The sequence below is a fragment of the Anarhichas minor genome, unplaced genomic scaffold (assembly GCF_050575085.1).
Source record: "Anarhichas minor isolate MPS153535 unplaced genomic scaffold, ASM5057508v1 ptg000033l, whole genome shotgun sequence".
Lineage (NCBI taxonomy): Eukaryota > Metazoa > Chordata > Actinopteri > Perciformes > Anarhichadidae > Anarhichas > Anarhichas minor.
This window is the reverse complement of record NW_027466479.1, coordinates 6,160,458-6,188,307: the sequence shown is the minus strand read 5'-3', so window position 1 is coordinate 6,188,307 and position 27,850 is coordinate 6,160,458. Positions and strand designations below refer to the sequence as shown.

The 27,850-nt window shown below is 44.1% G+C and overlaps 1 protein-coding gene across 1 annotated transcript in view; it reads right to left on the bottom strand.

The window, feature by feature from the left end:
* pleca (plectin a) overlaps positions 1–27,850 on the bottom strand; it is a 101,421-nt gene that overhangs the window by 12,508 nt on the left and 61,063 nt on the right. The window contains exons 5-36 of the mRNA XM_076105620.1: positions 21,978–22,039; positions 20,422–20,436; positions 19,243–19,332; positions 18,746–18,781; positions 17,390–17,467; positions 17,162–17,254; positions 13,986–14,152; positions 11,759–11,874; positions 11,528–11,634; positions 10,819–10,938; positions 10,621–10,716; positions 10,249–10,376; positions 9,533–9,626; positions 9,299–9,453; positions 8,458–8,800; positions 8,044–8,121; positions 7,654–7,815; positions 7,443–7,547; positions 7,203–7,298; positions 6,592–6,717; positions 6,292–6,444; positions 5,909–6,063; positions 5,684–5,810; positions 4,449–4,632; positions 4,239–4,259; positions 3,607–3,764; positions 3,151–3,329; positions 2,922–3,060; positions 2,428–2,784; positions 2,134–2,217; positions 1,948–2,052; positions 1,075–1,173 (exon numbers count right to left, since the gene is read on the bottom strand). Coding sequence (XP_075961735.1) covers positions 1,075–1,173; positions 1,948–2,052; positions 2,134–2,217; positions 2,428–2,784; positions 2,922–3,060; positions 3,151–3,329; positions 3,607–3,764; positions 4,239–4,259; positions 4,449–4,632; positions 5,684–5,810; positions 5,909–6,063; positions 6,292–6,444; positions 6,592–6,717; positions 7,203–7,298; positions 7,443–7,547; positions 7,654–7,815; positions 8,044–8,121; positions 8,458–8,800; positions 9,299–9,453; positions 9,533–9,626; positions 10,249–10,376; positions 10,621–10,716; positions 10,819–10,938; positions 11,528–11,634; positions 11,759–11,874; positions 13,986–14,152; positions 17,162–17,254; positions 17,390–17,467; positions 18,746–18,781; positions 19,243–19,332; positions 20,422–20,436; positions 21,978–22,039 — 4,028 coding nt within the window. The remainder of the gene's footprint in view (positions 1–1,074; positions 1,174–1,947; positions 2,053–2,133; positions 2,218–2,427; positions 2,785–2,921; positions 3,061–3,150; positions 3,330–3,606; positions 3,765–4,238; positions 4,260–4,448; positions 4,633–5,683; positions 5,811–5,908; positions 6,064–6,291; positions 6,445–6,591; positions 6,718–7,202; positions 7,299–7,442; positions 7,548–7,653; positions 7,816–8,043; positions 8,122–8,457; positions 8,801–9,298; positions 9,454–9,532; positions 9,627–10,248; positions 10,377–10,620; positions 10,717–10,818; positions 10,939–11,527; positions 11,635–11,758; positions 11,875–13,985; positions 14,153–17,161; positions 17,255–17,389; positions 17,468–18,745; positions 18,782–19,242; positions 19,333–20,421; positions 20,437–21,977; positions 22,040–27,850) is intronic.

Sequence of the window (27,850 nt, the reverse complement as noted above, 5' to 3'; positions counted from 1 at the left end):
CTACTTTGATAATCGGGGGGATGTGTTGTCTTTCTTTGTTGTATATCATTTAAAGATCTTATTTTCGACTGAAAGCTGGAAAGTTGCGATGGGCACGTTTTCACTATTTTTTATTTCATACACTAAAAGAAATCGATTAAAAAATAAATAAATAATGAAAATAATTAGTTGCAGCCCTAAACAGTATTGATAAAACTACCAATATGTCCTTTAAAAAGTGCTTTTACGACAGTTATTATATTAAAATAGTAGAAATACATATATCTAGTGAATTTCATTAAAAGTTGACATGTCGCAAAGTGAAACCTGATGCCAATTGATTTGAAATTGAGACTTAACTCGATAACGAAAGGTCTCCAAAGAATCCTGAACCTTCCCTTTAGTACAGACAAGGGTCCGACACAGACGGATGACATGAACTGTGAGGTGTTTAGTTCTTTCTTTTAAATACCTGGTGCTTTGGGGTTAATTCATCTCTTAAGGGTGAGATTAATATTCATCATGACAAAGCACTGGCGAAGCAGGTCAAAAGGATCAAACACAATAGAAAGTTAGAAAAGGGTGGGGGGGGGGGAAGTAAAAGATAAAGTAGATTGAAAAATGATACATCTGAGAAGGCAGGCAGCCAAATTGAAGCCTTCAAATCACAAGTGTGGGTGATTTCAAGAGGAAATAAAGCAGCGGATTCTAAATCAAGCAGTTGCAAAACGGAAGTGAGATCAGGGCAGATGGCTGCAGCCAAATCAGAGCCATATGTGCTGCCTGTGTGACACGATCTGACTAAATACACAGTGTAGGGGAATGAGAGACATGTACTGTAGTGGGGATGTGATGTGCTGAAACACCAGGATGAAACCGTTTGCTTCACCACTGAACGCTGTCCTGTCATTCTACACGGAGTAATCATGTTCAAGTTTTGAGTGCCAACATTTTTTGGTAGGAATTAATGACAAATGATTTCCCATACATCAACAGGTTAACAGGAAAAAGGGGTGGCGTTATTTACGTGAGTAGGACATTGGGTTTTTGACAGAAACCTGCTCCCGCATGTCTCCAGAGTCTGTGTGTGATTACCTCGTCATGCTCCAGGCGGCGCTGCGTCTCTGTCATGAACTTAATGTACTGGCTGGTGAGGGTCATCAGCTCACTGTAGCGGGTTCTCAGAGTAACGTACTGAAAGAAATGCAGTGGATTTATTTATACATTTCTCATACTCTTTATAATATATTACTTAGTCCTCAGGATTATGTGTGTAAGCGTTAACGGGATAGTTTGAGGTTCTTAATGACGGGGCAGCAGCAAAACGTATTTTAGAAAGCTATATATCTAGTGTATCTAGTGTACTCTATATATCTAGAACATTTCTTCAGCTGTACCTTGATGTCAGACAGCCCTTTCCAACGGAGAACCGAAGCCTTTATCTGTGCTCTCCTCAAAGCCACAAAAACTTTAAACTTTATTACAATTGTCTGGGTGCAGTGTCTTACTCAAGGACACCATGCGGGCAGTAGGAGCCAGAGAAGTGCCAGCCTTGTGATTCATGGACACGCCGTTCTACCCACTGAGCCACAGCCGCCCGGAAACAATCACTCCACCTCGTAAAACACGCGAGTGGCTGGTCTACCTCGACCTCGATTGGTTAGACCAGCAACTCCTGTGTTCTGTGAGGGAAAATGAGTCTGGTGGCTTTGAAGAGAGCATAGATGGATAGTACGGCTTCAGTTCCCCGTCTGAAAGGTCTGTCTGACTTTTACACTCTTTTAGAAGTCAAAAATACATTTTTCTCTTTCAACAAACTGCTCTAGTGACTATGGATGAGTACCTCAGACAACCTCACTTCAAAACATCTGAACTCTCCCTTTAAAGACATTTTTATAGCAGAGATTCATACTCAACCATGGTAACCAACTGGCTGTAAGCACATCGTTGCTCTTCTGATAAACTTACCTCTTGAATGATATCATCAGATGCACACTCCATTTTGGGTTTCTTTAAAGGAGATGCTATGGGCTCCTGGAGGGCTTTGTAAGTCAAAAGCTGGAGCTCGTAATCCTAAAAAAAAAAGAAGAAAATAATCTTAAACCAAGCCCGAAAATAAAGAATAGTAGTAAAGTTTAAAGTATTGGCACATACCTTGACTGAATCAATGTAAGCCTTTGCATTTTTCTGGCAATTTTCAACCTTTTCTTTGTTTTTCTCAATCTCTTCCAGGAGTTTCTGTCAGTAAAAATAAAAACATTTAAAAAAACATTGTTTATCAACACAAAGCCACATCTACTACTCTCAATATCACCACTATAACAGCCAGTAAGTTATTAAATCAGTGAAGTGCACTCTAACTAAATCTGTGCAATGTGTGACCACCAGAGGGCATCATGACCTAACGTCCCTTCACCCCTCACAACTCATTCCATTCTTTTACAATACCTTCTCCTCTGCCAGTTGCTCCTTGAGAGCCTTGCTGTCACCGATGGGCACAGCTTGAATCTTCTCCTGCCTCTGCCTCGCTTCTCCGAGCCAGTGGATGAGCCACTCGTAGCTTCCGTTGTAGGAGTTCATGTGGCGCCCGAGGAGGTCGAGCTCCCGCCTCCTCAGGTCCATCTGAGCAAACACGGCCTGCCAGCGATCCAGCAGGCCGTTGACCAGCTGACGGTAATGCTCCAGCTCGGCGTCGCGCTCGCTGTGGATCCTCGTCATCTTGTCGTTGACAACCGTCGCCTTCTTCAACTCGTCCTGCAGGCGGTCGAAAACAACCTGGTCGCCCTCTGCTTCAGCGTGCATCGCCTGTCAGACAAAAAGAACAAATTCATCACCTTTGAAAGCAATGCAGTCCAGTTTGGGAACAATCCTCGTATAACTTAGAGTTCAATCATAGTATAGAATAAAATATGTACATTGATCCTCAAAAAAAGAGGAAATACCTTCAGCTGACTGCGCTGGTCCTCCACCTCCTTCTCTTTGGCTGGCACTTTGCTAACATCACGCAGACGAGTCTCATAACTCTTCAGTGTGTCTTCTGCGTCTTTAGTGTTTCTGATCACGACATCAATGGTCTTCAGCCTGAAATCAAAGAGGTTTGCACTTATAAAAAAAGCACAATACCAGATGGAAATTCACCGCGAAGCGCTCAGAGAGTCACAAAAGCCTCACTTGTCCAGGTAGACGGAGGAGAGGCCGTAGACGTGGTCCATCTTCCTCAGCGTGACGTCCAGGTCTGAGCGCAGCATCGGGGCCGAGCTGGTCTGCTGAGGAGACACCAGGACCTCCTCGGTCTTCTCACTGATGGAGTTCAAGTCTTTCTTTAAGCCCTCCAACTCAGACTGGACTTTCTGTCATTGAAAAAAAATGGAGGTGGTTAAGAGAACTAATATTATATCCAATAATATAAATATGTTACCATTATTTTGGCAGTAAAATCAAACGGTTAATGGGATATGTAGCAGGATACCTAATGAGTTTTTAAGCCCATCATAACTAAGTTTATGACGCACTGCTGAGCTTACAAACACTCCAGGAATACTGTTTGATTTAGGTTACTATCTTTCCTTCCTGACTTTGTGTTGATGTTGTAAATCTCAGTTTTTTTGCACTGATGTCCATTCGTACCATTTGCTCTGCAGTCTTCAAGGCGCAGGCTTTGAGCGGCTCCCTGTCCACAGGCTGGCGGAGACGCGTCATTGTTCGGTTCTCACAACCCTCCAGCCTCAGACGGATGTCTTTGATATTCATCAGGTACGTCTTACACACAGACTCGTCTTGCTCTCCTGGTTGGATTGAAAAAAAAAAAAAAAAGTAGTGATTATAAGAACACAAACTCTGGATAAAATAAGCCCGTTGTTACTCCAAGTGTGATTGTGTGTATTACATTACAAAACTAAAGGGTCTTTAGTACAAATATTGTCTATGATTTGCCAAAGTATTAATGCCACATTGTGCACAGTAAATGTACTTCTTCATGCTTGATTGGTTTCACGTTGATTATTCGTCATAGTGGTTAATTGATCAGTTAATTGATTTAATCATTCAGTGGTAAAGATTGAAAATCAGCTGCTGTTAAACCCATGCAGAGACAAGAATGCAACGATGAGTGAAGTTAGGAGGGGTCCCAGTGAGGAACATGAAGCTGATTGAGTTAATGGATGGGATGAAACATGACACACACACACACGCACACACACACGCACTCCTGTTCAGCCAATCAGAAGCTACTACTGCACACTGTAACTGAAGCACCTTACCTGCTCTGGGTGGCACATAGCCTGTAATGTGAATCCAACAGTCAACTTACACTCAAATGACCATGGCTGGATTTCAACACAAATGTCTGAGAAATGATTCGATGAGAAACCCACTAAAAACTGAATAAGTGTGTCTCGTAACCAATGAAAGACCATGTTGGGCTGACAGGAGAACCCGCGATGGTTCATGAAATACTAAACAGCACACACCTTGCTCTGCAGAGCTGACCATTGTGTTGTAGTGCTGGTTGGCTCTGTTGTAGTTGGACTCGACCTGCATGCGGTCCTCCGCCCCGAACGTCTGGGAGTCCTGGCTGTCTCTCAGGAAGTCCTGGTAGTGCAGCTCCAGGTTCCTCAGTGCTAGACGGTACTCCTCCACCCTCAGGGTCTTAAACTGCAAGGGTGCAGATAAAGGAGGGGGGTATTAAATGTTGTTCCTTTATTTAAATAAATGATCGGCAGTATAATAACAAGTAGAATGTACACTAGGTATGTCTTAAGGAAAGTTTTTTTTTACCCTCAGTAGCGTGAGGAGAGGCTGAACCAGATAAACCAAGTTCATTTGAAGTCAGATTTGTGTTTGCATGGTAAGTATGAACCTAGATATAATGAATACTTGTTTCAATAGAGGTGAAACAATAACCCTGGCCCCTTCATCTGAATTTAAGTTTACTGAAGCCCCGAGAGGAAAGAGAGAAAGAAAAAACCCTGCTGATCTAAGTCTTATATAAGTAGTTTTCTCTCCTGTGTTTGTGACTTGAAGGAACAGTGTGTCGGATTTAGGGCCATTTTTTGGCAGAAATAATATTCAAAACGAATGCATTTATCTAAGTTTCCTTTTTTTGAGGTGAAAAATAAGGTTTTGACATTCATGTTTTCTTCCAGAGAGTTTCAATCTCTCCATGCAGTCTAAACACAAGGTCCACATATTGTGTGTTAGCAAGTTATGTACATTAAAACTCACCGTGAAGAAAACATGAATGCTTTTAGAACATTTGGCAGTGGTGTACTTCTGCCTCTTGTGGTCAAAATGTTCAAAAAATTCAAAAGGTTTTTTTCACCATTTCTTAAGTCATGAACTCCGGAGAGACAACAATTAAGATCAGACATGGGTCCCCAGAATTTGACTTTCTCACTGACCTCTCTGGGCTTCAGAGTAACTGAGGGGGAACTCATCCGTTTCCACATATTATTGTATAGCAGATATAAAAGTAGCAACTACAAATGAGCAGGTATACTGGCTCAAACAATATCATGGTTAGCAGAAGTTAAAATACTCTTCTGCAATTCGCCAAGTTTAATGACGATGTAGATGCTGAATATATTAAAGTAAATATATCTCTCCCTCCCGTCTTTGGTAACCAGTTACATTCATTGTCACTGTGCTTCATGGATTTTATAACAACTTAAAGGCACTGGTAGTGCAGTATGCCCGGTGTTCTTACCATGGTGACGTTCCAGGTCTTGATGATGTTGATGTCTCTCATCAGGTACTGCCAGGACAGCATGCTCTTCATGTCCACAAACATCGTCTGCCACATCGTCTGCAGCCGCTGGAGGTTTCCGTCCAGTCTGAGGAGGGTTAATGGAGATCAGCACTTAACTACACTGCCACACTGTGTGCATGTGAATTTAGAGTTGAAGTGATCTCAGACGGCGACTCATCTCACCCGGCAACACTGTTCACAGCCTCCTTATTAGTGGGTGGAACCAGGAAGCAGATGGACGGCACGGACGACTCGCTGCCTTTGTCGTTCAGCACCCTCCACTTGAAAGGCTGCGAGTTGTTCAGCAGAGCGCACTCGTCTCCTCTGTGGACTGTGATCTGGGAGAAGGTAAACAAAGATGCTCATGTCTGACTGACTCAATCTACTACTTGATATTCCTTTAAATTGGACGCAGCTTTTGAACTCCTTCATATTCCATTCTGAATTTAGCAACCATAAGTATATTTAACAATATTAAATAATTGAATCAATTCTGATTGTATCCAAAAATATGAAACAGAATGAATTAGTTAAAAATAATAACTCCGTGCAGTTAAGAGGCCTACCTCCATCTGCTTGAAGTCGCAGACGGCCTGGACGGGCTGTTTGCCCTTGATTGCGGTAGCGGGGTTTCGTGGTTTCAGTTGGACGATGGTCTTGGCCCTTCGCTTCAGGCCTTCCAGGTGAGTTTTGAATTCAGTCAGTTGCTCTCTTTCATCCTGTGAAGATTTCATAAATTGATGTTTGATGGTGTCCCATGCACAGTTATTATCGTTAAGCATTCTCTTTTCACTACAGAGCCAAGGTGCGATAACAGTGTCTTGATGCGTTTGGTAAGTAAACAACATAATGGTGAAGGAACCCACAGCTGCGTCCTGCAGTAGATCTTCCAGCCGTGTGACTGTGACGGAGCGGTCGCAGGTGTACCTCCTCTTCATTGCGTCCTGCATCTTTTTGATCTTGTCCTCCGCCTCCTTCACGTCAGAGAAAAACTAGACGAGGACCAAAGTGGAAGAAGTTAAGCTGCAGCTTTGAGAAGTCGCCCTGAATACCCAGGCAGCAACAGGGGGTCAAACAAAAGGGCGACACGTGTACGGATGGACAAGTGAGCAATGAAGAATACTAATCGTGCTTTGAGTAAGTTAACTCTTTATAGATAAACATCAAAGGGACAGTTTTTCCACCACAAGTGCTATTTATCAATCTAGATTTTAGTGTGAGTTGCCGAGTATTGAAGATATCAGCCGATGTAAAAAACACATTGCTGTTGAGTTTTGTATTTGTTTTGGCGCTTTGAGCGCCACAAGCCCAGTGCCATCTTGTTCCATTATACTGGAAAGAAGGCAGACGTCTCCACCACTCTCACCAAAACTGTCTGGATTGATAAACAGCACTACAGGTAAGAGGATAAATATGTATTTTTGGGGGTGAACCGTCCCTTGAACTGGGGTCTTGTGATGTAAGTTAGTAAACATACCTGGTAGTAGGTGGTGTTTTCTTTCACGTGGGTTTCGACGCAGCAGCACAGCTGGAGGATCCAACTCCACTGAGTCTGCATAGCTCCAGTGAAGGCCTGAGCAGGGAGGGTAGTGGGGGAGAACAGGTGTTTTGATGAGGAGGGTAAACTAATACAGTCAAAGGCTTTAATTAAAACGTCTACAATTTGAGATGGTGTTTAGTAGTCAAGTGAGTCCTTCTCCGTCCTAAATCATCGTACCTCTACAGTCTTCCTGGCAGGGTGACCGTCCCTCAGCAGCTTGTCTCCGGTGACCTGGACATCGCTCATCTTCTTCTCCCTGAGCTCCAGATCTCTCATCAAACCCTGCTCGGAAGCGACAACCGTCAGAATCACATCACATTCATCATCGTCACTATAAAAGCACTGCCGGTAAACTTTATCAGAACACTGCATTGCATCGTCACTCTACCGAGTAGTTGTCCTTCTTGGCTGTCATGTTGGTGTTTCGTTCGCTCCAGTCGTAGTTGACCTCCTCCTCCTCTTTGTCGTTCAGCCACATCAGCTCTTTGGTGGCTGCAATGACGAAGGCGTGGAGCTGGTCCAGGTACTGCAGACGGGCCTTAGAGGCGTTCTGCAAGGGAGCGTATGACAAAAACATTATGGTGCCTGTTGAGGGACGGATTCTGAAGAAACTGGATGGGAACAGAGCGCTAAAAAGTGACATCATGGTGAAGTTTCATGCTGTGTTGACTTTACTGAACCTCCATGAGTTCAGCTTTGTAACAGCCTTGTCTTGCTTAAGTTAAAGAAATGAATCTCTTTACTCAGGATCTCTTCTCATGTATGTGTCGTAGCTTACCAGGAGCTTGCTGTACTGCAGCTCCAGTTTCCCCAGATACTCGCGATAGGCAGCTTTACTGGCAGGTGAGATCTGACTCTGGAGCAGGAAGAGGCAATAAGAAACATTCAAAACAGGTCAGTCAAGATATAATGGGAAACAATTCGAAAGAAAAATACTTTTGTAGATTCTGACGAGATCACATTTTTTCTAATATTGAATATTAAAATCGAAATCGGAGTCTTCTTCACAATGGCAGCAACATGACTGTATATTATGCAAACCACTAAAGAAAGACAGTTAAGGGAAGGAGGTTTTTACAAATCATCAATGCTACCAGCTTGATCTACTACGGCTACTATGCTACACCCAATAACTCAATTTTCCTTCCCAGATCAAATGTATCTCTGCTCATGTCAGCTCAGAAGTCTGTACCTCATCCGCCTTTGCCCTCTCGATCTTGGAGCGAAACTCCTCCACAGACTGGTGCAGGCCACGGTGGCTGCCCAGCTGGGACTCCACGGTGGGCAGGTCGGTGCCCCACTCGCCGTCGTCCACCCGCCGTTGGTTCTCCTCCACCCAGCCCAGCAGATCTAGGATGTAACGCATGGTGACCTCATCCAGCTCGGGCCGCACCCTCATGGGGGCCTGCTGCAGGGTGGTGACCTGGGCGGTGTGGATCTGAGTCATGGGGATCTGTGTGGTGGTCACACCGGACTTGAGGCGCAGGTTGTACTCGCTGCGGAGGTTCACCAGCCTCTCATGGAGACGATACACTCTAGAGCCGGAAGAGCAATACAGAATGTCAATTAATTCATTGATTAGTCGATCAAGAGAAAAATAAATCTACATTATGTTATAATCAGTTCATTGTTTAAGTCATCAAGAAAAAATATCAAATATTCACTGAATCCAGCTTCTCAACTTTGAGGGAGATATTTGTTCATTATTATCTTCGTGTTCTAGACTATAGACTAAATAGAAAATGAACGTCAGGCTATAAATGATAGCATAGCTGATGTATTTTATAATGTAGAACAAACGATCTTTGGCGTGTGTTAACCACAGACCTTATTTCAGGCTTCTAAACAAAAGATCATTAAAAAAAGGGAACTGGAAGTGTGAAAAACAAACTCATTTCCTATTCCTGCAACACTCTATTGAGTGGTTAAAAAAAGAGATTAGCAGATCAATTGATGATGAGAATACTCATCAATTGCAGCCCCTCATGTCAAAGGTTGGTCATTTTAAATGTTGCAAAGTTAGATTTTTGCACCTGCGATACATCTGCTCAGCCTGAAGGTGGCGTCCGTCTTTGAGCAGCTGAACATCATTGAAGAGGAAGCGGATCATTCCTTCTGCTTTGTCCAGGTCTGCGTCCATCTCTGCTGCGTGCTGAGCAGGTCTCCCTGAGCTCAGCAGCCTCACGTCCTGCAGCACGGAGACAAACAGCGTTACATGTGGCTCTCATGACTCTGGGTGTGGTGCGTCCTAGATGCTTGTGTCTCACCGTCTGCAGCAGAGTCTCCACCTGGTTGAGCTGCTCCTCACACACCCCCGACTCCATCTGGACCTTACTGACGACCCTCTGAAGTCGCTCCAGCCTGCAGGGGGAGAGGGGGGAGGTCGAAGGTCAAAAAACACTTTAAATAAGGTAGACTAACTGACAGTCAAATTAGCCTCCATGGTACTTTCTAGCTTTTTGTCTGATGTGATTAACGGATTATCTGTTGACAAATTAAAGTCAGACTAGTGAAAAGAAAAGCACTCACTCCGTCTTCCGGCGGAACAAATACTTTGACTCGTATCCCTGATGCATGAAAGCCATTTTAGAGCCCTGCGTGTCCACTAAAGTAGAGCTGGTGTTTTTTAAAACTCCGCACAGCACTTTCTCCAGTCGTGGGAGAACCAAAAGCAAAGGCAACGCCCCGATAACCTTGTGATTAAAGGCAAGTTTATGACCAGATTGTTGCCATGGCGAAGGCACAGTTGTCATGTGTTTGCCCAAATACCATTTTTACTTCCCATCCCACAAAGCCAACTCAGTTCCCTTGTATTGCCTAAGTGGACGTTATCATTGGGAGATGAGTCATCGTCGTGGTCACGCAGTAACCAGCTGGTGAATCATTTCTGATCTTTACTTCTGAATATTTTGCATTTTTAAATGTGCAGTTTGCTTTGGCAGCAGAGCATGTGATGATGAGGTCTAGATCGTGGTCTACTCACCTCTCAAATTCGGTCCTGAGGAGACGCTCTCTCTCCAGTATGGCGATGTGCAGACGACCCCATTCCTTCTCCACATCAAAGGGATGGTAACCTGGCGGCACTTTCACGTGTCCTGCCTGAACGGCACCCTGCGCAATAAGAAGCACATTAGAGCTGCAACTCACCTTTATTTTCATTATTAAGTCATCCCCTGATTATTTCTCGATTAATGGTGTTAACTATGAAACAATTATCAGAACAGTTGCAGATTAATTTTCTGTCAAAGGACTCATCGAGTAATCGATTGATTAATTCATCTCTAAAACAGTAAAAACTAAAAGTAAACTGAAGCTAAATGTTAGGATTCTCTCAAACGTTGCTGAGGAAACTCACCTCAAAAGACTTGAAGATGTGTTTGGAGCGGTTCTTGTCTGCCTCTTTAGCAGGAAGCTCGGTTTCCTTATACTTCAGGAACTGACGCCACAGAACCTGCAGATCAGAAAAGAGAATAATAAATGCATCGTCATCGTTGGTTATTCTGCTGTCATGTTAGTCGAAACCCTTTAAGACTTAAGGCCCAGATGATCTCACCTCAACCTCCTCATAGCTGGTGGGGAACTTCCTCTCCTCAAAGATGAGGATGTGGTGTCTGATCCACTGCAGCAGCATGGTGACCAGCTCATAATACTCCTGCCAACGGAGCTCCAGCTCCTGAAGCACAGATACAGAAACAGGTTCGAGTTAACCGATTTTTTTATTAGTCATTATTCATTTTTTGGGGCATTTCTGCTGAGTAGAAATGAGGGTGAAAGAGGAGTGTGTAACATGCAACAACGGTCCCACGGCTTTGAACCCAAGACGTTGCAGTTATATGGCGTGTGCTGCATCCACTCAGCTCCCAAGGCTCTCCTATTACACACGTCTTCTAAAGTTGCTGATGTCGTGACACTGCTTTATACCAGACACAGCTTTACTTTACTTTTCTTCTAACGTCGATCCTGCTTTAAGGTTTCATGGTGATGATGCTGATGGAAATACATTATGGTAATTTGCAGTCCTTAGCGGGTGCAGACAGCTGCATAGATAAATAAGAAAACTCAGATTTGCACTCTGAGTATGTTTGCACTGTTGCAATCATTGTGAACTGCTCTGTTAAGAGCGTCTGCTACGCTACAACTATTACATGAATCAGTAAGGTGATCATTTAGGCCGCGTTTAAAATACTACTTCTTGTCTCTGCTGGAAAATGTCTTCATAGTGCTCTGAGAGATGATCTGGTGATGAGGAAGAGGGGACTCACATTGGCTTTGACACCGTGCTGAACGTCTGGTACCCTAGGCATGGCGTCGTACATAGAGGAGACGTATGTGATGATGGATTTCTCATCTGGATGGGGCACATCCACATCTGTGGATAGAGGTAAAAAAAACATTTTTTTTATTTTTTTATACTTTGAATAGTGTGAAGCTGAAGACAAGAAATGCAAACAAGCTCAGATATTCCCCGAGTACGGCATTCAGGATTCTCTCACCCTCGGGGTCCAGCAGTCGGGTGACGCCCAGGTCTCTCTCTGCCACGCTGAAGGCCTGCTCCAGATTCTGCTGGTTGCTCTGTCGGTACACTAGACTCATGTCGATCAGAGTGGGCCTGCAGACAGCAGGCAGACAGAGAGAACCGGGAGTGAAAATTGGTGTTTACACTGTTATAAATGTCAAGACTTAATAACCTGACATCGTTTGTGACGGTTGAAGATCTCAGAGAGAAAGATACTCATTAATCACCTTTCAACATTTCTCTTTAATTGTCTCACCTGACAGCTATAATTCCATGCTGAAGGCTGTCAGGTAAAAAAAATATTGACATTTCATATTTGATGTTGCTGCAGGGAGGTTTAATCATGAGTAGTGTGTGTTTCTTGATACCAGGGAGGGCAAGCAAAAACATGAGTCCTCACTGCCAGAAATGCTTCAAATTCCCCCATCAATTTATGCACAAAGAGGACAGACACGTTGCCTTTGAGTGAACTTTGTGAGGAAGATAACTTGCAGTCTAACATGTCGCCACAAGTTCAGAGCATAAAAGATAAAAGTGCCTCTCATGCCTACAAACAGCAAAGACACAGATAGCTTTCAGGACACAGATTGTGGAGTAAATTCTGCACATTTAAGCTTCAGTGGAAAAAGTATTTTGCATACGCTTGCACGACTCTCTGGATGTAGTATTCTCTGTGTGCCCGGGTGGGTTCCTGCTCCACGTAGCAGGCCTGTCTGGAGGACAGCCTGTCCCTGCTCAGGTGGAGGAGGTGAGGCTCCGATCCCGATTCGTGCTCCTCGCTCTGAGAGACTCGCCTGGAGCGAGCGCCGGGGCTGGTTGAGCCTCGGCCCGAGTCGAAAGAGTTCTCGGTGGGGATGTCCTCACACAGCATGACCACCCGGTCCTCCAGGTCACTGACTGAGCCCGCTGTGCTGCTGGACGCACTGTTCAGACGCCTCTTTGAGTGAAACTTCCTCTTTAGCTTCATCATTGTAGCAACGGTCAAGTTTCGCGGCACTTCCAAGTGAGTGAGGTCAAAATGTTTGCTTTTATATAGCAAACAAAAAATAAATAACTATGATTTTTTTTTAATTCTGGCTCTAATCCACTGGTAATTCCTAATTATATCCAATTCTCTCCTTATTGTGAGTTGTTGGTCAGACTTCTGTTGCAGCCGGTCGTCGCTGAGACTCCTCTCTGCAGCCGTTAAATCTCTGCACGTCCTGCTCTTCCTCCACCAAGAAAGAATCTATGGTGGAGCAGCCAGCGTACCTGTGTTTTGCTACAACCTGCCGAGGCTGCAGCGAGCATACCTCCAGGGCATCTTTTTCTTAAATGAGATTGATACACCCACACCGGGAAAAGAAAAAAAACTCTCTCTCTTTTCAAACCGAAGGAAGCTTACTCAGGTTGTTAATGTTATTTTTGTATTGTGTGTTAAGCCCTCCTGCAGCGCTCATTGGTCTGTGAAAGCACAAAGTGGTGCTCCACCCGAAATATACGGTTTGAGTGTAACACCATGGCCTGCTGTAGGCTTCTACATTTTGTAGTTTCTTTATTGAGGTCGACAGCAGCTGTAGTCAGCAAGTTTTCACAGCAGGAAAAAGTATTAAATCATCTGTAAAAGCTTTTTAAACTAAAATTACGACTGGTACTGCAATTCTAATGCAATAGTTTATTCAGAGTTACCAGAGAGAGTTCAGGTCAGAAGCCATCTGGAATTTATCTCGACTGTTTGATTTACAGCAGCCGAGCCACATTTTGTCCCGACAAGTCAGCTGTGCTGCTGTAAAACTCAAAGAGGATTTTGGCATTCCTGCCTCTGTACAAGTGAAATATGAAAACGGTCACAGAGAAGATTTTTGAAATAAGTGGAAATTTCATGTCCTACGGTGTTACAAGATCCCAAGTCCAGGCAAGCTCTTCTAACCAGAAAATATTTCTGCATGGTTTTAAAAAGAAATGCTTCAGGACAACAGGTTGCCATGGCATCCCTTCTTAGATAATCCTTTTGTGTCACTATTATCACATTTTAGCTCCTTCTGGCAATGTCTGTTTATGTATGCATGTATGTTAAATTCTAAGTTTCGTCTTTCTTGCCCTTTTCCCCTTAGCTTACCATTTCTATCCAACACTTGGTAAAGACCGGACGTTTTAATAGTACAAGGTTTGACTGGAACCCCACGAGCCTGGCAGCCTCCGTCTACTGAGGATCGGTGTCTCACCTGTGTTTGTGTATGATGGCGTTGAAGAGCTTGCCGTCCCTCCAGCCGGTGGTGAAGTTGTCGCAGCGCAGGCCCTGGTATCCCTCCACCATCCTCTGGGACCAGAGCAGCAGCTTCTCCTTGGCCGTCATGTCGTCCGACTGGCCGTTCACCTGAATGTCTGAGATCTGAAGGAGGACACGGTGCAACTAGTCAGAGACAGTAAACTTCCATTTCATTTCTTTAAAAAGAAAAACCAGTTGCACTTCTGCAACAGCTCTGATGATGTTTAGCTCTGGATACTTTGGAGTTTGAAGCACTTATTTTAAGTGACTTTGGACGAAGGTAACTTCCAAATGAGTTTCGAGAGTTTTTCCTAATTCTTACATCTAATTGCTTCCACCAATACTGTTATATTTATAAAAGTAAAATTACTTTTTTTCATCTTGGCAGAGACTTTCTTTCCTTTGATATTTCTATATTGAAGGAGATTGAAATGTTGGTTGAAGGGCTGGATCACTTTTTTTCCAGTTTGCCCGCTGATTTCTTCCAGACTTGAGATGAGTCACGTTAGAAACCTCAAATAACAACCAGCACTTTTACTTGGAGGGCAAAAGAAACATTGAACTCACTGTTTTGGAGAGAAACACAAAAACAGAAATCATAAGAGTGAAAAGTCACTGATCTTAAAAAGTTAAACTGTTCCAGACACAGATTCTCAATAAATCCTCTGGCTGCTGTGAATGAATGTTGGACTGTGTACCAGAACCTCCACAGGCAGATCTCTCAGCTCTACAAGAACACACTACTGAAAATAATCACTCAACAATGTGTCTTTTCTTTGTGTGAAAGACGACAAGACTTCAAATAAAGCGCAGGTTGAATCAGTCCAGATGTCCTCTTAGGTTAATCCCAGCGCTGTGTTGTCCCTGAGGGACTTGATATGAATTTGACTATTTAAGTTTTGCAGCCGTCGCCTCGCTGTGTCTATTTTGCATGAATCCATCATCCAGTAGTGTCTGCCGGTGACATCTATCATCAGATGCACAAACGGTACTTATTAAAAGTCCTTGTTTGTTTTAGTGTGCTTGACGTGCCAGATGGGCGGGGCTCTCTACAAAACTAGGCACAAGTCGTAAAAAGTCGCAACAATCACAGGAAAACGTCTGAAAGTGAACTCTGTATGTTTGATACTTGAGTTGTCTTGGTGCAGAAAACTTTACCGACTCCGTTCAGTTCAAAAGAAATGTCTGCAACTTGGTGTCTCTGTGTCACTGCTTGGTGATTTGTTTTGACACATATAAGACCAGACACACATCCAAAAGCGAGGTAAATCTGCCGTATGTTCTCTGCACATTATGCGTGAAGTGAAGGTTGCACTTCCAGTCCTGATGAACGTCACAGTCTCTTACTGAAATAAATGCGGTTTTACTACCACAATATACTATTTCCAGTGTTTTTAGGTATGACGATGAGTCATAGCAGAACTAGCAATTTCACGTACAGGCTCTTCTCTTTTTTTTTTTTTTTGCAGGAAAGGGTGGAGGAGGAAAAAAAAAAGAATGCATTTCTTCCTTCTGCTATTTTCCCTTCAGAAGGGAAACCCCGGTGCTACAGTGTGGACGTGGGCACAGCGTGACTCAGAAGCTGAAACAGGACCTCCGCCCTCGCAGCCTCTTTTTTTAAAGTGTGGAGAGAATACCGGCTTCCTCTGTTGCGAGACCGGTCCATTACTCACACCGGTGTATTACTAAAATGGGATCTGCACCTGGGGAGCTCAGGAGGAATACACCATTGTTTGTGATGACCAAAACAAAGAGGTTATGGGTTTGTTTTTAAAGAAATAATAGCTGCCTGATGACTAAGTGCATCTACATGGACATTTTGTTTTTCTTACTTATGTTCAGTTAGATATCAGAGAAAATGTCACTTTTATAACATAGGCAAACCTCTCGTTTCCACTGCAGCTTTTGAGTCACACCCACGTCTCCTTCCAGCTTTCTCATGGGAATCGCTGAGTCACACGGGACGGGGAAAAGGATCCCACATCCCAACATAACCATCATACCCATCAAAGAATCTCCATGTACTCCCACTGTTTCCCCCCAAAATCTACCAAACCATCTGCTAAATGAATATCCAAACACATCTGCATTCTTTACTCCAATGTGGCCTTTGCTGCTATAGGTGGTATAAGCTATTTCATACTGTTAATGTTTGAATGAAACATTTAGATTTAACGGTAACATACAGATCTGCACAGCACCATAGATAGGAGTAAAAAAAAATGAATAAAAGGCTCTGAAATGTACCTGAGCAACATCCTTCTTTAATTAAAAATGAATGAGCTTTTTTTTTCAATGTTTAGACTGGGTGTACTCAAGGACAGGAGAAGCGGTAGTGGTTGTATATAAAAGCCTAAGTGCTGCCAAATGTTCAATGAAGCCCATTTGGAAACGATTGGCTGTTGGACTCCGTTCCGTACTGTAACTGCTGTGTCAACATCAGGAGAAATCAAGGCTGGTCATTGAACCTCCGAGCCGCGGAAGCAAACTAATCACAATGGAATGAAAGTAAACTATGAAACACATTGGTACTCATGCAATGGAATAATTTGATCTGACGCAATTAATGTGCAGTTTAAAAGAGAAACAACACATGCAGTTCAGGGAATGTGAGTAAAATGTTCCCAACAAGGCTCAGTCAGTCTACTTTGAATACATGCAAAATGCAATTTAAATAACGACTGACTTTTTGTGTCCAAAAGCTTCTCTCAAATCTCCTAATTTAACTTCACTGTCGTAATGACAGTAAATTAGGGCTGAACCGTCACCGTAAGCGTCACTGTAATTTGATTGATGCAATTAGTGCGGAACCAAAGTTCACACGCCCAAATTCTGTCTGGAAACTTTTAGCTGAACCCTGTTGGTAGCATATGCTGAGGTTAGCACAACCAGGGGACTGGCGTACGAGTCAGTCCAGAAGAGATGCTTTTAAGTTTTATAGTCTATTGAGGACTGGTGCAGATTATGAAAGTATTTGTTCAGTGTTTGCTTTGAATTTTCCGTCCGTCTTTGAAACCTGCACCACTGTCAGCTTGAAATAAATGAAAAGAAATGGATCCTTGTGCATTTGTGTTTCTTACTCCTAAACCGTGACTTCTGTGTACCGTTACACACCTACGGTGTCCTACATACCTGGAAGTGAAGGATGATGGTCCAGATCAGCCCCAGGGTCAGCTTTGGGTTTCCATCTGCAATGTCGTCATTCCTGATGTTGACCAGTTTGACCTGAAAAGGTGCCGTTTTTAATTTACCGCGGAAAGTTGAAACAGAGAAACAGAACTCAACAAGGAGGAAAACAGAAACATCCAAATGCTCGTTTTATGAAAATGTGCATTATTAAAAATGTCCCGGTCTACTGACCTGTCTGCGTTTGAGAAAGTCCAGGGCGATCTGTACATTCTGCAGCTTGTGGAAGCGCATTCGGCCTTTCTCCCGCGGCTGCAAGAGCGGAAGAGAACTCATTAAAGAGTGTTGAACGATCGACAAACAGCAAGGCCCCGTGACTGAGGAACAGGTGTGTCGGTGTCCAGCAACACCGTTTGTGCTTAAAACAAACAATCTACTCTACTGGATAAAATAAATCATCACAGTCACGGTCTGAACTTAAAATTCAAATACAGCAAATTTGAAGAGCGATTTCAAATTCTGCGTGATTGTGATCAAAGCGTTTGGTCAGATCTGACCCTAAATGACACCAGAAATGCATTGGAACAGACCAGCCAGCATGTCTGCAGGTGAGAGCATGTTGATGAATGACACACGATCTGAGCGATTCCCCCGATCATCCTTCTCAATCCTCATTTTCTATTCGACCTGCAATCAACTTTCCTCTGCACTGTTGTTCTGAAACACCTTCTACATCTTATGTCGGTCTTTGATTTGAACTGAGGCGCAGTCCAGTCGAGCAGGATCTCTGATTTCTAAACCTGCACGGGACAGAGTTACCCAGCAGCGTTGGCCACGGCATGCATTGGTGCTCCGCGTCTTAAGGCGGTAAGAAGCTTTGCTGCAGAATTAGTCAACATATCAGCTCGCATGTGATGGAATTTGTGCCGTTGCTTTCAATGCAGTGAAGGAACCCAAAACTATTGGAGCATGCCAGCGATGGTCTCTATGTTTAAGTCAAAAAAAGGCCAGTTTGATATTTAACAAAGACATGAGATCACTGATTCTGCTTCATTTCAAAAACATTTAATAATCCTGTCCTGGTGATGCAGGTGTGCACGCAGGAACGATTGTGTTAAGAATCTCCTGGTTGGTGCCTTCAGGTGTAACCCAGTGATGAGAAGCTTTGGATTCATGAACCATTCAAGAAACCAAGAAAACAAATCATGAAAAGGATCATGTGAATATTGTCTTCTTCTTTCTAGGATGTACGGTAGGGTCCTTTAAGTATGTTTTTTCAAGGTTCCAATTGAAATTTGAGTGAAAACTTAAAGTTGAAAGACCTGATTACTCGACTCCACATACGAAAGATAACTACTTTTAAATAAGCAATGCCTGTATAAATGAGTCCACTAAAACCTCTGCTAGCACTTGCTATCCCCTCACAGACTCCTGACCTCGGCTAGCTCACTGATAAAATGGAGGACGACGATGTGGACACAGAAAAGGGGAACAATACAGGGAGTGCGACTGTCATCATGCACAACCCAGCAGCCACCTGGGGTGGTGACGCATGCCACGCCCGACGCCCGCAGTCCTGGCGCCACTCACCAACCGCACGTTCCTCACAACGTCGCGTTCCCTCGGCTACCGCAGCAAGAGCATCGCAAGAGAGGAAGGCGGAGGCACAGGGGAAGAGGTCAGGGCAAAGGTCAGCAGGAATTAGAAAAAGGAAAATAAACCAGGGGTCAAACAAGTCAGCGCAGAAAGGTTACGAGATGGAAGCAAAGAATGAAAATTAGTGTCTTAAAGGCAACATCACCGGAAGGTGTTTTCCCAAGAAAACAGCTACGGTAAGGAAAGTAAAAAAAAAAGAGTGCGCATAACCGCAGCATGTTCTGAAATGTCCAAAAACCTCCACAGAATCAAAGTCAACACATGCTCAGAAAAACATAGAAAGCGGTTCACGTTACAGCTGACTGGACAGGAGAACAAATACGGCAGCAGAATAAGTCAGTGGGACAAGGAGACAGGTTTGGACAGGACAGGGGGTTAAGGCAGAAGCAGATGTCCTAATAGCTAAGGGGTTAAAGGTCACCGAAGCTCACCAGTGTCTCTCCGGAGAGCACCTCCAGCAGGGAGATGAGGTTGTGTCCATCTCTGAGGTCCTCGTACAGGTCAGTGATGTGTCTCTGGGTCTGTGGAGAGAAGACAAGGAGGCAAATGTTGGTGATAGAATATTGATCCATACATTTGAGTCAGCATCAGTGGAGAGCCACAGCTTAACGTTCACACATGATACAAACAGCACTGGACCACCTCAACACAGACAGTGGACAGGGATTGGATGAGGCACAGACACCTGTGACTGAATCCCGTAATGTTATGTAAAAATGAAAAGAGCAACTTAAAAGGAAAGTTTGGATGTTTTAAAGTGGGGTTGTATGAGGTTCTTATCCATAGTCAGTGTATTGTGTATAGTGGATGAGTCAGCACGCCCCCAGTTTGGAGAAACAGGTCTGCTGTGGATGAGTACCTCATACAACCCCACTTTAAAACCATTCCTTTACGGGGCAGGATGGGGCACAACAACTGTCTGCCTCCTGCAGTGGCAACTGCGTCCATATTTGGGGTTCTTTAAAGTTTGTATTTTCATAATTTTGGCTGTGATTCAGGTGAAAACCACAGTGAGTACTAAAATGTTGGTTAAAATCCCTCATTGCAGAGTAAAGCCATGTACAGAAGGTCAAAGTTCAACCCTGAAGTCCAGTAAAGCAAAATCGAAGAGATTTTTTGGGTAAATATGTTTATGTTTGCCTTCATTTTCTCTTCCAAACACGTTAAGGGTTCTTTGGTCGCTTATTTCCCATCATCCTCTTGGATGTGGTGATGTTGCCGTGTCCCCCTAATCATAGCAATAAAGTTGATCATCAAAATATTACGTCATAACCAAAAGGAAGGATATCAGAACTATTATCAGTATAAACGTATATATTGATAACACGTCCAGCTGACTTCATGCACACGCCTCTTATGACTTCATAAACTGTATTTCTTATTTCTTTTAGCTGTTGTAGTGAGTTACAGTTGCACTGCAGAAAAGGCTCTTACAGGAGTTAGAAAGAAGGCCGAGTGTTAAAATGAAGGAGGAAATCAAGGGTCAGGGGTTAGAAGCTCAGGAGCTCAGGTAACGTATGGGAGGGAGAGAGGGTAGAAATGTGTACACAGACATGCAGGCAGACATGAATGTTTGTCCACTCAGCACTCTGCTCACTGACAGCACCTACCTCTGCCTTCCAGTGCTGATGGGAAAAGGATGAGAGGACAGGATGAAGGATGGAAAGAAGAAACAGTTTGATGAGAGAAGGTATAAAACAGCAGGGACTCGTGAGGGAGGAGAACAGACGACAGACAGACAGACGCTGGTTGGATTTGACACACACAAAAAAACGTTCTACAACTGTTCTTTCAGTATTGTTTCTATGAATGTTTGTGGTCTGCATTGATGTAGGATTCGCAAAAACTGAAATAAAACACTATGTCTGGTCTTCCTTCTCTGTAATCTGAAGACACGCTACAGTGGAGACAAGCTGTCGAACAAAAATGGAGCGTTCATGTCCTCGTAGTTTAATCACATGACTGTCCAAAAATGCCTCGAGGGCAGCCAGATCGCCGACCCGCTCGGGCTCTTTTGGACCCAAACTTGGGGGGTTTCCAGACAAAGAAACGAGGACTATGGGTCGTCTGGGACAGGACGCACACGGAGAGGGCAGCAGACATTCCTCACAGTTTAACACACTTCAGTTCCTGTGTGAAAGCACGGCTTCGTCGACCTGAACGTGTCTGTAAGGGAGTCATTTAACCGTAGACTGTATGAAACATTTTAATTTAGTTGATAACAGTCTTGATGTTTTAGTGGATTCACTTCTTAATCTTTTAGTCTATAGAAGGACAGCAAATAGTCAGAGCCATCTTCACATTACAGTGAATGTTGAGCTTGATAAATCACTTGTTTTCTGTCAAGTGACTAATAGTTTCATCACTAATTAATTGATATGTAAAATGATTGTCATTGTAGCCGCAGCCCTGTATTCTGCACCTGACTACATAGAGCTGGGGCTATGTAGAGATGGGGCCAGAACCCTAGACAAGTATTGCCTTACAGTATCACGGCTGCAAACATATTAACCCCCCCCCCCCCACACACACACACACACACACACACACACACACACACACACACACACACACACACACACACACACACACACACACACACACACACACACACAGTTCAGCTGTGGAGGTTCCTGTTCCCCTGCAGAGCCCTGAGAAGGTCTGGAGGCCAAATGTAACAACCTGAGCGATGCCGCTGTTCCTAAAGCGAAGCCAGGTGTCCGTGACTCACCCCCTCACATGCATACAGTTAACACAGAGGAGCAGCGGTTTGTATAATGTTTTTTGTTTTTTTTCTTCAACTTTTCCAGAGAGGGTGAGGGTTAGGTTTCACTTGTTTTGAAGTGATTTTGCTTCGTGTATCGGTTTCCAGTTTATCTGTGTTTACAGCCCTGAGACTCAGTTAGATCAGACAGTCCATTACCTCCTGAGTGTAGTTGAAGCTATTGTCACCAGGTGGGATATGACAGTAGCTGCCGGAACTGAACTTACACAGCTGAAGTCCTTCTATTTACCAGGAAGAATTCACTCAGTTACAAGCTGAAGTGAAGAGTTTATTTCCCTTTTTTTTTCTTTCTTGTTTCATAATCTGCATCATCTCTAAACAAACGTACATTTGTATGACAGTAAGTATTGCGTTATGACTGTTGCTGGAGACGGATGTTACCTTCATCAGGTGCTTGTTGACCCATTTTGTGAAAGTCTTTTTCTGAACTCGGTCACGTTCATCTGTGGAGAGACAGATCACACAGACGCTCAGCGGTGATCATTCGTACAAAACATTTCCATTAATGTCAGCATGCTATGAAAATGATCTTACAGAAACATAACACGTATATACATAAAAATAGATACATAATCTATCCCTGTATCACTATTTGTACTGGATGTTTAATGATTACAATGACACAACTTAAAATGCTCACGGAGAGTGATTATCTATCAAGTTAGTTACAAGTCTAAAATGCAAATAGATTTTTGTTCACAAGGGCTGCCTGGAAGACTTCTATCTATAGAGCAATGACTCCCAAACGTACGGGTTTACGAGCTCTTCAGAGGGAGCAATGTCTTTCTCCCAGTCGCCACAGACTGCATGTGTCTACCAGCTTGAAAGAGTTAGCCAAAGGGTTCTCATGGATTTAGTCAAATGATTTTTAGAGGCCCGAGGCAGTCAAATTAAGCAGGAATTGGACCCGGTCATAAAAAACTAAATTCCCATCCCATACAACAATAACACTGAAATCCCAGAGGGGTCCTGACCAACGAGTTGGGAACCACTGCTGTAGAAGATGGTTGGCGGTAAACATAATAATCTCAAACCACAGTGATGGTCCCACATCTGATGAGACCCCTCCTGAGATCATCACTTAGATTAAGAAAAGAGAGACAGGGTCTGATGAGTATTTGTTCTCCCCGACGCCTGAAGCCACAAGGCTGAACATGAGACTGCACAAGCTGCTTCGGGTGACACAGAGAGGGAACTATCCTCCCTCTCTCGGTAGTTTAAAATGAGTCCATCCACATAAAGGAAATAAAAGGTGTCTTGTCGCTTGTCAGGTGAGACGTGTAATTTACCGCCGACATCCCTCAGATTAGCACCTCTACAGGAACGTGTTTCTACTTGCACGACTGGTGCTGTTGTGGTTTTGACTTCACAGTATGATTACTACGAACAGGGCTCTCGCATACCAGCAGGTTGATCTTGTGCAATGTTTTCCCTCATTTTTTTTCCCTTCTCAACTATCTACCACAGGAACACTTTCACTTCCTCGCTGTGGCGATGAGAGTGGCTGTCAAACGCAGAGGCCGGTATGATGCAACAAAACAAGTCTGCCTTTGAAGAGAAGTGATTAGTGACCTGATCTGAAGAAACAGTGAAAGCATTATGTTGTTTTATTGGTCACACAGCTTGATTACATTATCTGGATGGATTGGAGAGATCAGATGAAGAGGGAACAGAGAGAGCGAAGGAAGCGAAGGAAGCGACATCCTGTGGTGCCGACACCCATGTCGGGGTGGCATCATGCCGCTGACTCACAGACGCGCTCGTGACTCTTTCAGAGTGAAATAAACCCAAAAGGCAGAGGAATTCCTCAAGTTAATTATAAGTTCTGTAGGAAACAAATCTGCTGACATGGCGGCTGTTATTCCGGCTGCTCGGGACACTGTTGTTCATGATCGAGGTCTAACAACATTCAAAAACTCAAACAGGAGAAATGAACGACACCAAAGCTAACTTTACCCGATCCCTCTTACAAATAACGTGTTTGCTTAGCAGCAGGCCGAGCTGTGGATGTTTCCTTTCATCCGCTCAGTCAAAGATGAGGTGAGAGATAACGAGTCTCCTGAAAGAACAGTCATAGTCTGTTCATCGCAGCATGCTGTATGCGGCTGTAATGTGGAGCGTCACGCGGAAAGAGGACACAAACTTTCTGGCACAAGAAAAAACAAGTCTGGTTAATGCATCTGATAGCTGGATTAGAAGAAGAAGATCCTTTGTCTTTAAATAGGCAGCCTGTCATCTGAGCTGCAGCCAACCTAACGAGTAACTAGAAAGCGAGTCCTGCCAGATATCGTCACTGCTTAGTCGATCTATCGTATCAAAATGGGTGTCCGCACGTGGGACCAATAAAAAGAGGAAACGGCGTGACACATGAAGGGGCGTGGCCCGTTTGATTCAAGAAGACCACCGCAGGGTAGACCGACGTAGAATCTACCTTTCAGACATCTAACTACGTTTACACCAGTTCTTCATAGATTACCAAAGAATTTAACCCTGGTGTGATGGATACAACCAGAAAACTTAAAAATAAAACTAGAATTAAATTAGCAGAGGAAACACAACAGGCCTCCACGCCTGTACAACTGAAACAATGTAAAGATGACTCTACCTTTCCTGTGATCCATGGCTTTGAGCATCCCCTGATAGGGGGAGTCCTCTATGAAGACCACGTCGCTACCCACACTGTCAGAGGAGTAGTTTCTGAATCTCCTCTCCATCGCCATGCCGGCCTTATCTCAGAGATCAACAACAAATCAGCAGGTTGAGAGACGACGGTGTCTGCTTTTTGACTTCGTCTTCTTGCCTGAGACTCTGCTTCACAGTGTGATCCTGTAGTTAAGTGGGAGTGTTCAGGCCACTGATTCAGTTCTTACTCCCTTTTTTTCACCCTTCCTGTGCATGTCTCTGACATTCTAGTCTGCAATTTGTTTTTCTCTTTTCTTCCAGCAGCCCTTGCAAAATGCCTGCCCGCGGGCTACGATGTCAGAAGCTGTCATTCAACACACAGACAGTGATCTGTGGGAGCAGAGGGAAGATTCTCCCCTCCTGGACCAGCCCTGTTATGTCCCGCCCACCAAACCACACACCAGAGACCTCCACTGAGCACAGACCCCTGCACTGATTATAGCAGACGCACAGATATGTAGATTAGATTATATGTAGATTGTCATTAACTTCTGTGTGTCTCCAAGTTTACTTTACAGTCGCACAAATAGTCAATTTAGATGCGACGAGCAGCTAAGAGACCAAAGACAGCTTTTTGTTTTGCATGTTGCATTTATCTTATACTAATGACAAACATTTTCAAACTCATTTAGTTTAGATTCATTTCACTGCAAGCTTAGTATTTTCAAGGATAGTCTGATATCCGGGATTTCAGCTGTCAAGCAACTACATTGTTAATGCAACAAACAACTTTAAAAAACGGATCCTTTTCACATTTTATTGTTTAGCAACAAAGCCCAATTTCCACAGCTGTCCACAATCTGGTCCTCAAACGCAAGATCTGTTGTTTTTTTTATAAATCATTTCTGTGTATCTGGAGAGAAAGGTCAGAGGTCAGTCTAATGTGTCAAAAACAGAAGCTTTAACTCGGTTCATCTTAGGGAGGACGGTACAATAACCATGCTGTTCCAAAACATACAGTGTGTGTCCTCGAGACTCGTTTGTCAAAAAGACAAGGGGGGGGGGGGGGGTATTCCCTAATATAGACCCAGCTGTACAGATACGGCCCACTGGAGCTTGTTAACACAAACTGAGCTCCACGAGCGCAGGCTGGCAGTCACCGCTGTGTGGTCGGAGGCTGGCAGGCTGGACCTGCCATGCAACCACAACCGGAGCCTCAATGAAAAGCCTGTTCCTCCACACGGACGGGGGGCCGGGGCGATGGAAACAAACGTCCGCGGCCATTTCTCGACACGGAACGAGAAAAACCTCGAGCGTGACGACACAACCAGAGGGGGAACTGGCTCTGAGGGGTTTGTTTCCGTACAGCGCAGCAGCAGGACGAACAGAAGCAGTTATAGATCTCCAATGAGAACAACCTGCGAGACCAATATTTTAATGCTCTTATGGTGAATTTCCAATTTTGAATAATTTGCTTCTGGTGAGCCAGTGGCTTATAAAAAAAAAAAAAAAAAAAGATCTTAATAGAGTAACCACGCTGCAGCAGAAAGTGATCCCAGACACAAAGCAGCTATTGTGGCTCTGTGTGGACTGAACAGTGTGAGTCTATGTGCATGAGTGGAAAAAGAAAAAAGGAGCATTGTTACATCGGCATCTTTTTCATGCAATAAAACTTCTTTCCAGCAGCACAACAGTCTCTGAACGGTTATGCATTGGGGTGCTCTGAACTAGCACCTCCCTCACTACCACATGCATGTCCCAGAGCACCTAAAATACCTGCATCACCTCTCACCCCTGGGAGCATCAATATTCCGTGCAGATACTGACACAAGACGGAGTGAAGGAGAGATTGTTTTTTTTTGATACCTACACAGGGAGGTGGCTTGTCAGGACTTGTGTGTGTGGAAGCTGCAGCACTCAACTTGACACTATAGGCTTTGTACGTGCTGAAAACATAATCCAATCGTACTTTTGTCGTGCAGCAACAGAGGACGTTCAAGTTATCATAAATCACAAATTTGCCTCAGAGAGCATGAGAGGATGTCAGCGCAGTCAGAGATTATTTAGTGGCTCTAGAATCAGAAAAGTACAACGTGTGTAAAAAAAGCAGTTTAACTATTGCTGTCGTGTTGTGCAGCTCCCAAAACACTGCATGCTAAACTCTGAATGTGTGCAGATAGCAGTTGATTGAAGTCTTGACACAATCAGATGCAGTGAGATCAGCTGTGAATTATTGATTTAAAACACAATCCTGTATGTTTATGAAGCACTTGTAATGTGATGCAATCATGTGGCTCTTATCAGTAAGGTGCCAATAGGCGCACACAGTGCAGTACTGTGTGGTAATAAAAACCTGAACACCGAGAGCCGATAGGAGTTTTATGATGACAGTTCTGGCGTGAGAAGCACGCAAGTCGATGCATTCCTGCAGGCCACGCCCGCCCTCCTCGCAGACGGGGGGAGCCGGCCTTTCTGCGATAACACCCCCCCCACCCCCACCCAAAAAACCCCCCAACCTCTGTCAGCCTGCTCTTCTGTGCAAGTGACAACATGCGGTGTCAGTCCCACCAAGGACAGGAATGTTGGCGTGACATCTGGCGAGCAGGTCTTCCTGGAGTTCATGACTGAGGGGCGATGGTATGAACGTTGGACAGTTCGGGGAGGAAGTTTGCCAAGGTGAGGAATGAAAGCCCCAAGGCATTATGGGGCAGATCTAACCTGGAGCTGGCAATGAAGAGGGCATGGAGGCATGAACCACCACCAGAATAAGACCGAGCTCTGTCTGTTGTTACATCTGGAAGAAATGTATTCCTTTTCAAAACAAACTCAGGTGCTGATAAACAGGGGGGGGGGAGCTTTGTGAGATGCAGCTGGACAATGAACCCAAAAAGCATCAACGCTGAGACATTTAGTTGTCCTCCAAGTGGCCCACATTATGTCTTCTCTCCATAATTATACAGGCCTCCAATTCACTCACTTTTGCAATAAGAGTATCATTTTTAGGGAGGGTGCCTTCAAAAACGACGTGTAATTAGCCACATGTGGTGTTTACAATCTTGCGGTGACACGGGGACAAGATAATAGCTATATTTATGATCTTCAGATGGGACAATTAAAGAGAAGATGAGGTTATTACTCCATGCGGGTCTCCCTCTTCTGTCTCCCTCTTCTGTCTCCCTCTTCTGTTGGAGAAGCTGCACTACAAGACACGAGAAGCCTGAATGTGCAACGATGATTTAACGTCTAACCAGCAGCTGACAACCCTCCTCAGACCCAGGCCCTGATCAAGAGTTTAACTACTGTTAAGAAAGTGAGAGGTCAGCTGGGGCCCTGCGGTGTTGACCTATGCTCGCGGACAGTCACTGTGAAATGTGGGAAGAGTGATTTGTGAGAGTGGCTGCCATGACAACACAGCAAACACACAAACAGACACAGAGTCCGGCAGTGTGTTTACAGAGGAGCGGGTTTGGCCCTAAACCTCTGGAGGAAAAGAGTTAAACGTCACAGAAACTACAGATCATCTTCGTGACACGTTCAGACATTAAAGCAGGAGGTAAACAAAGAAACATCAAGGACCACCTCCATCAGCGTGAGCCTCGTAGCACACACACTGAATGTTTACACAGTCACTG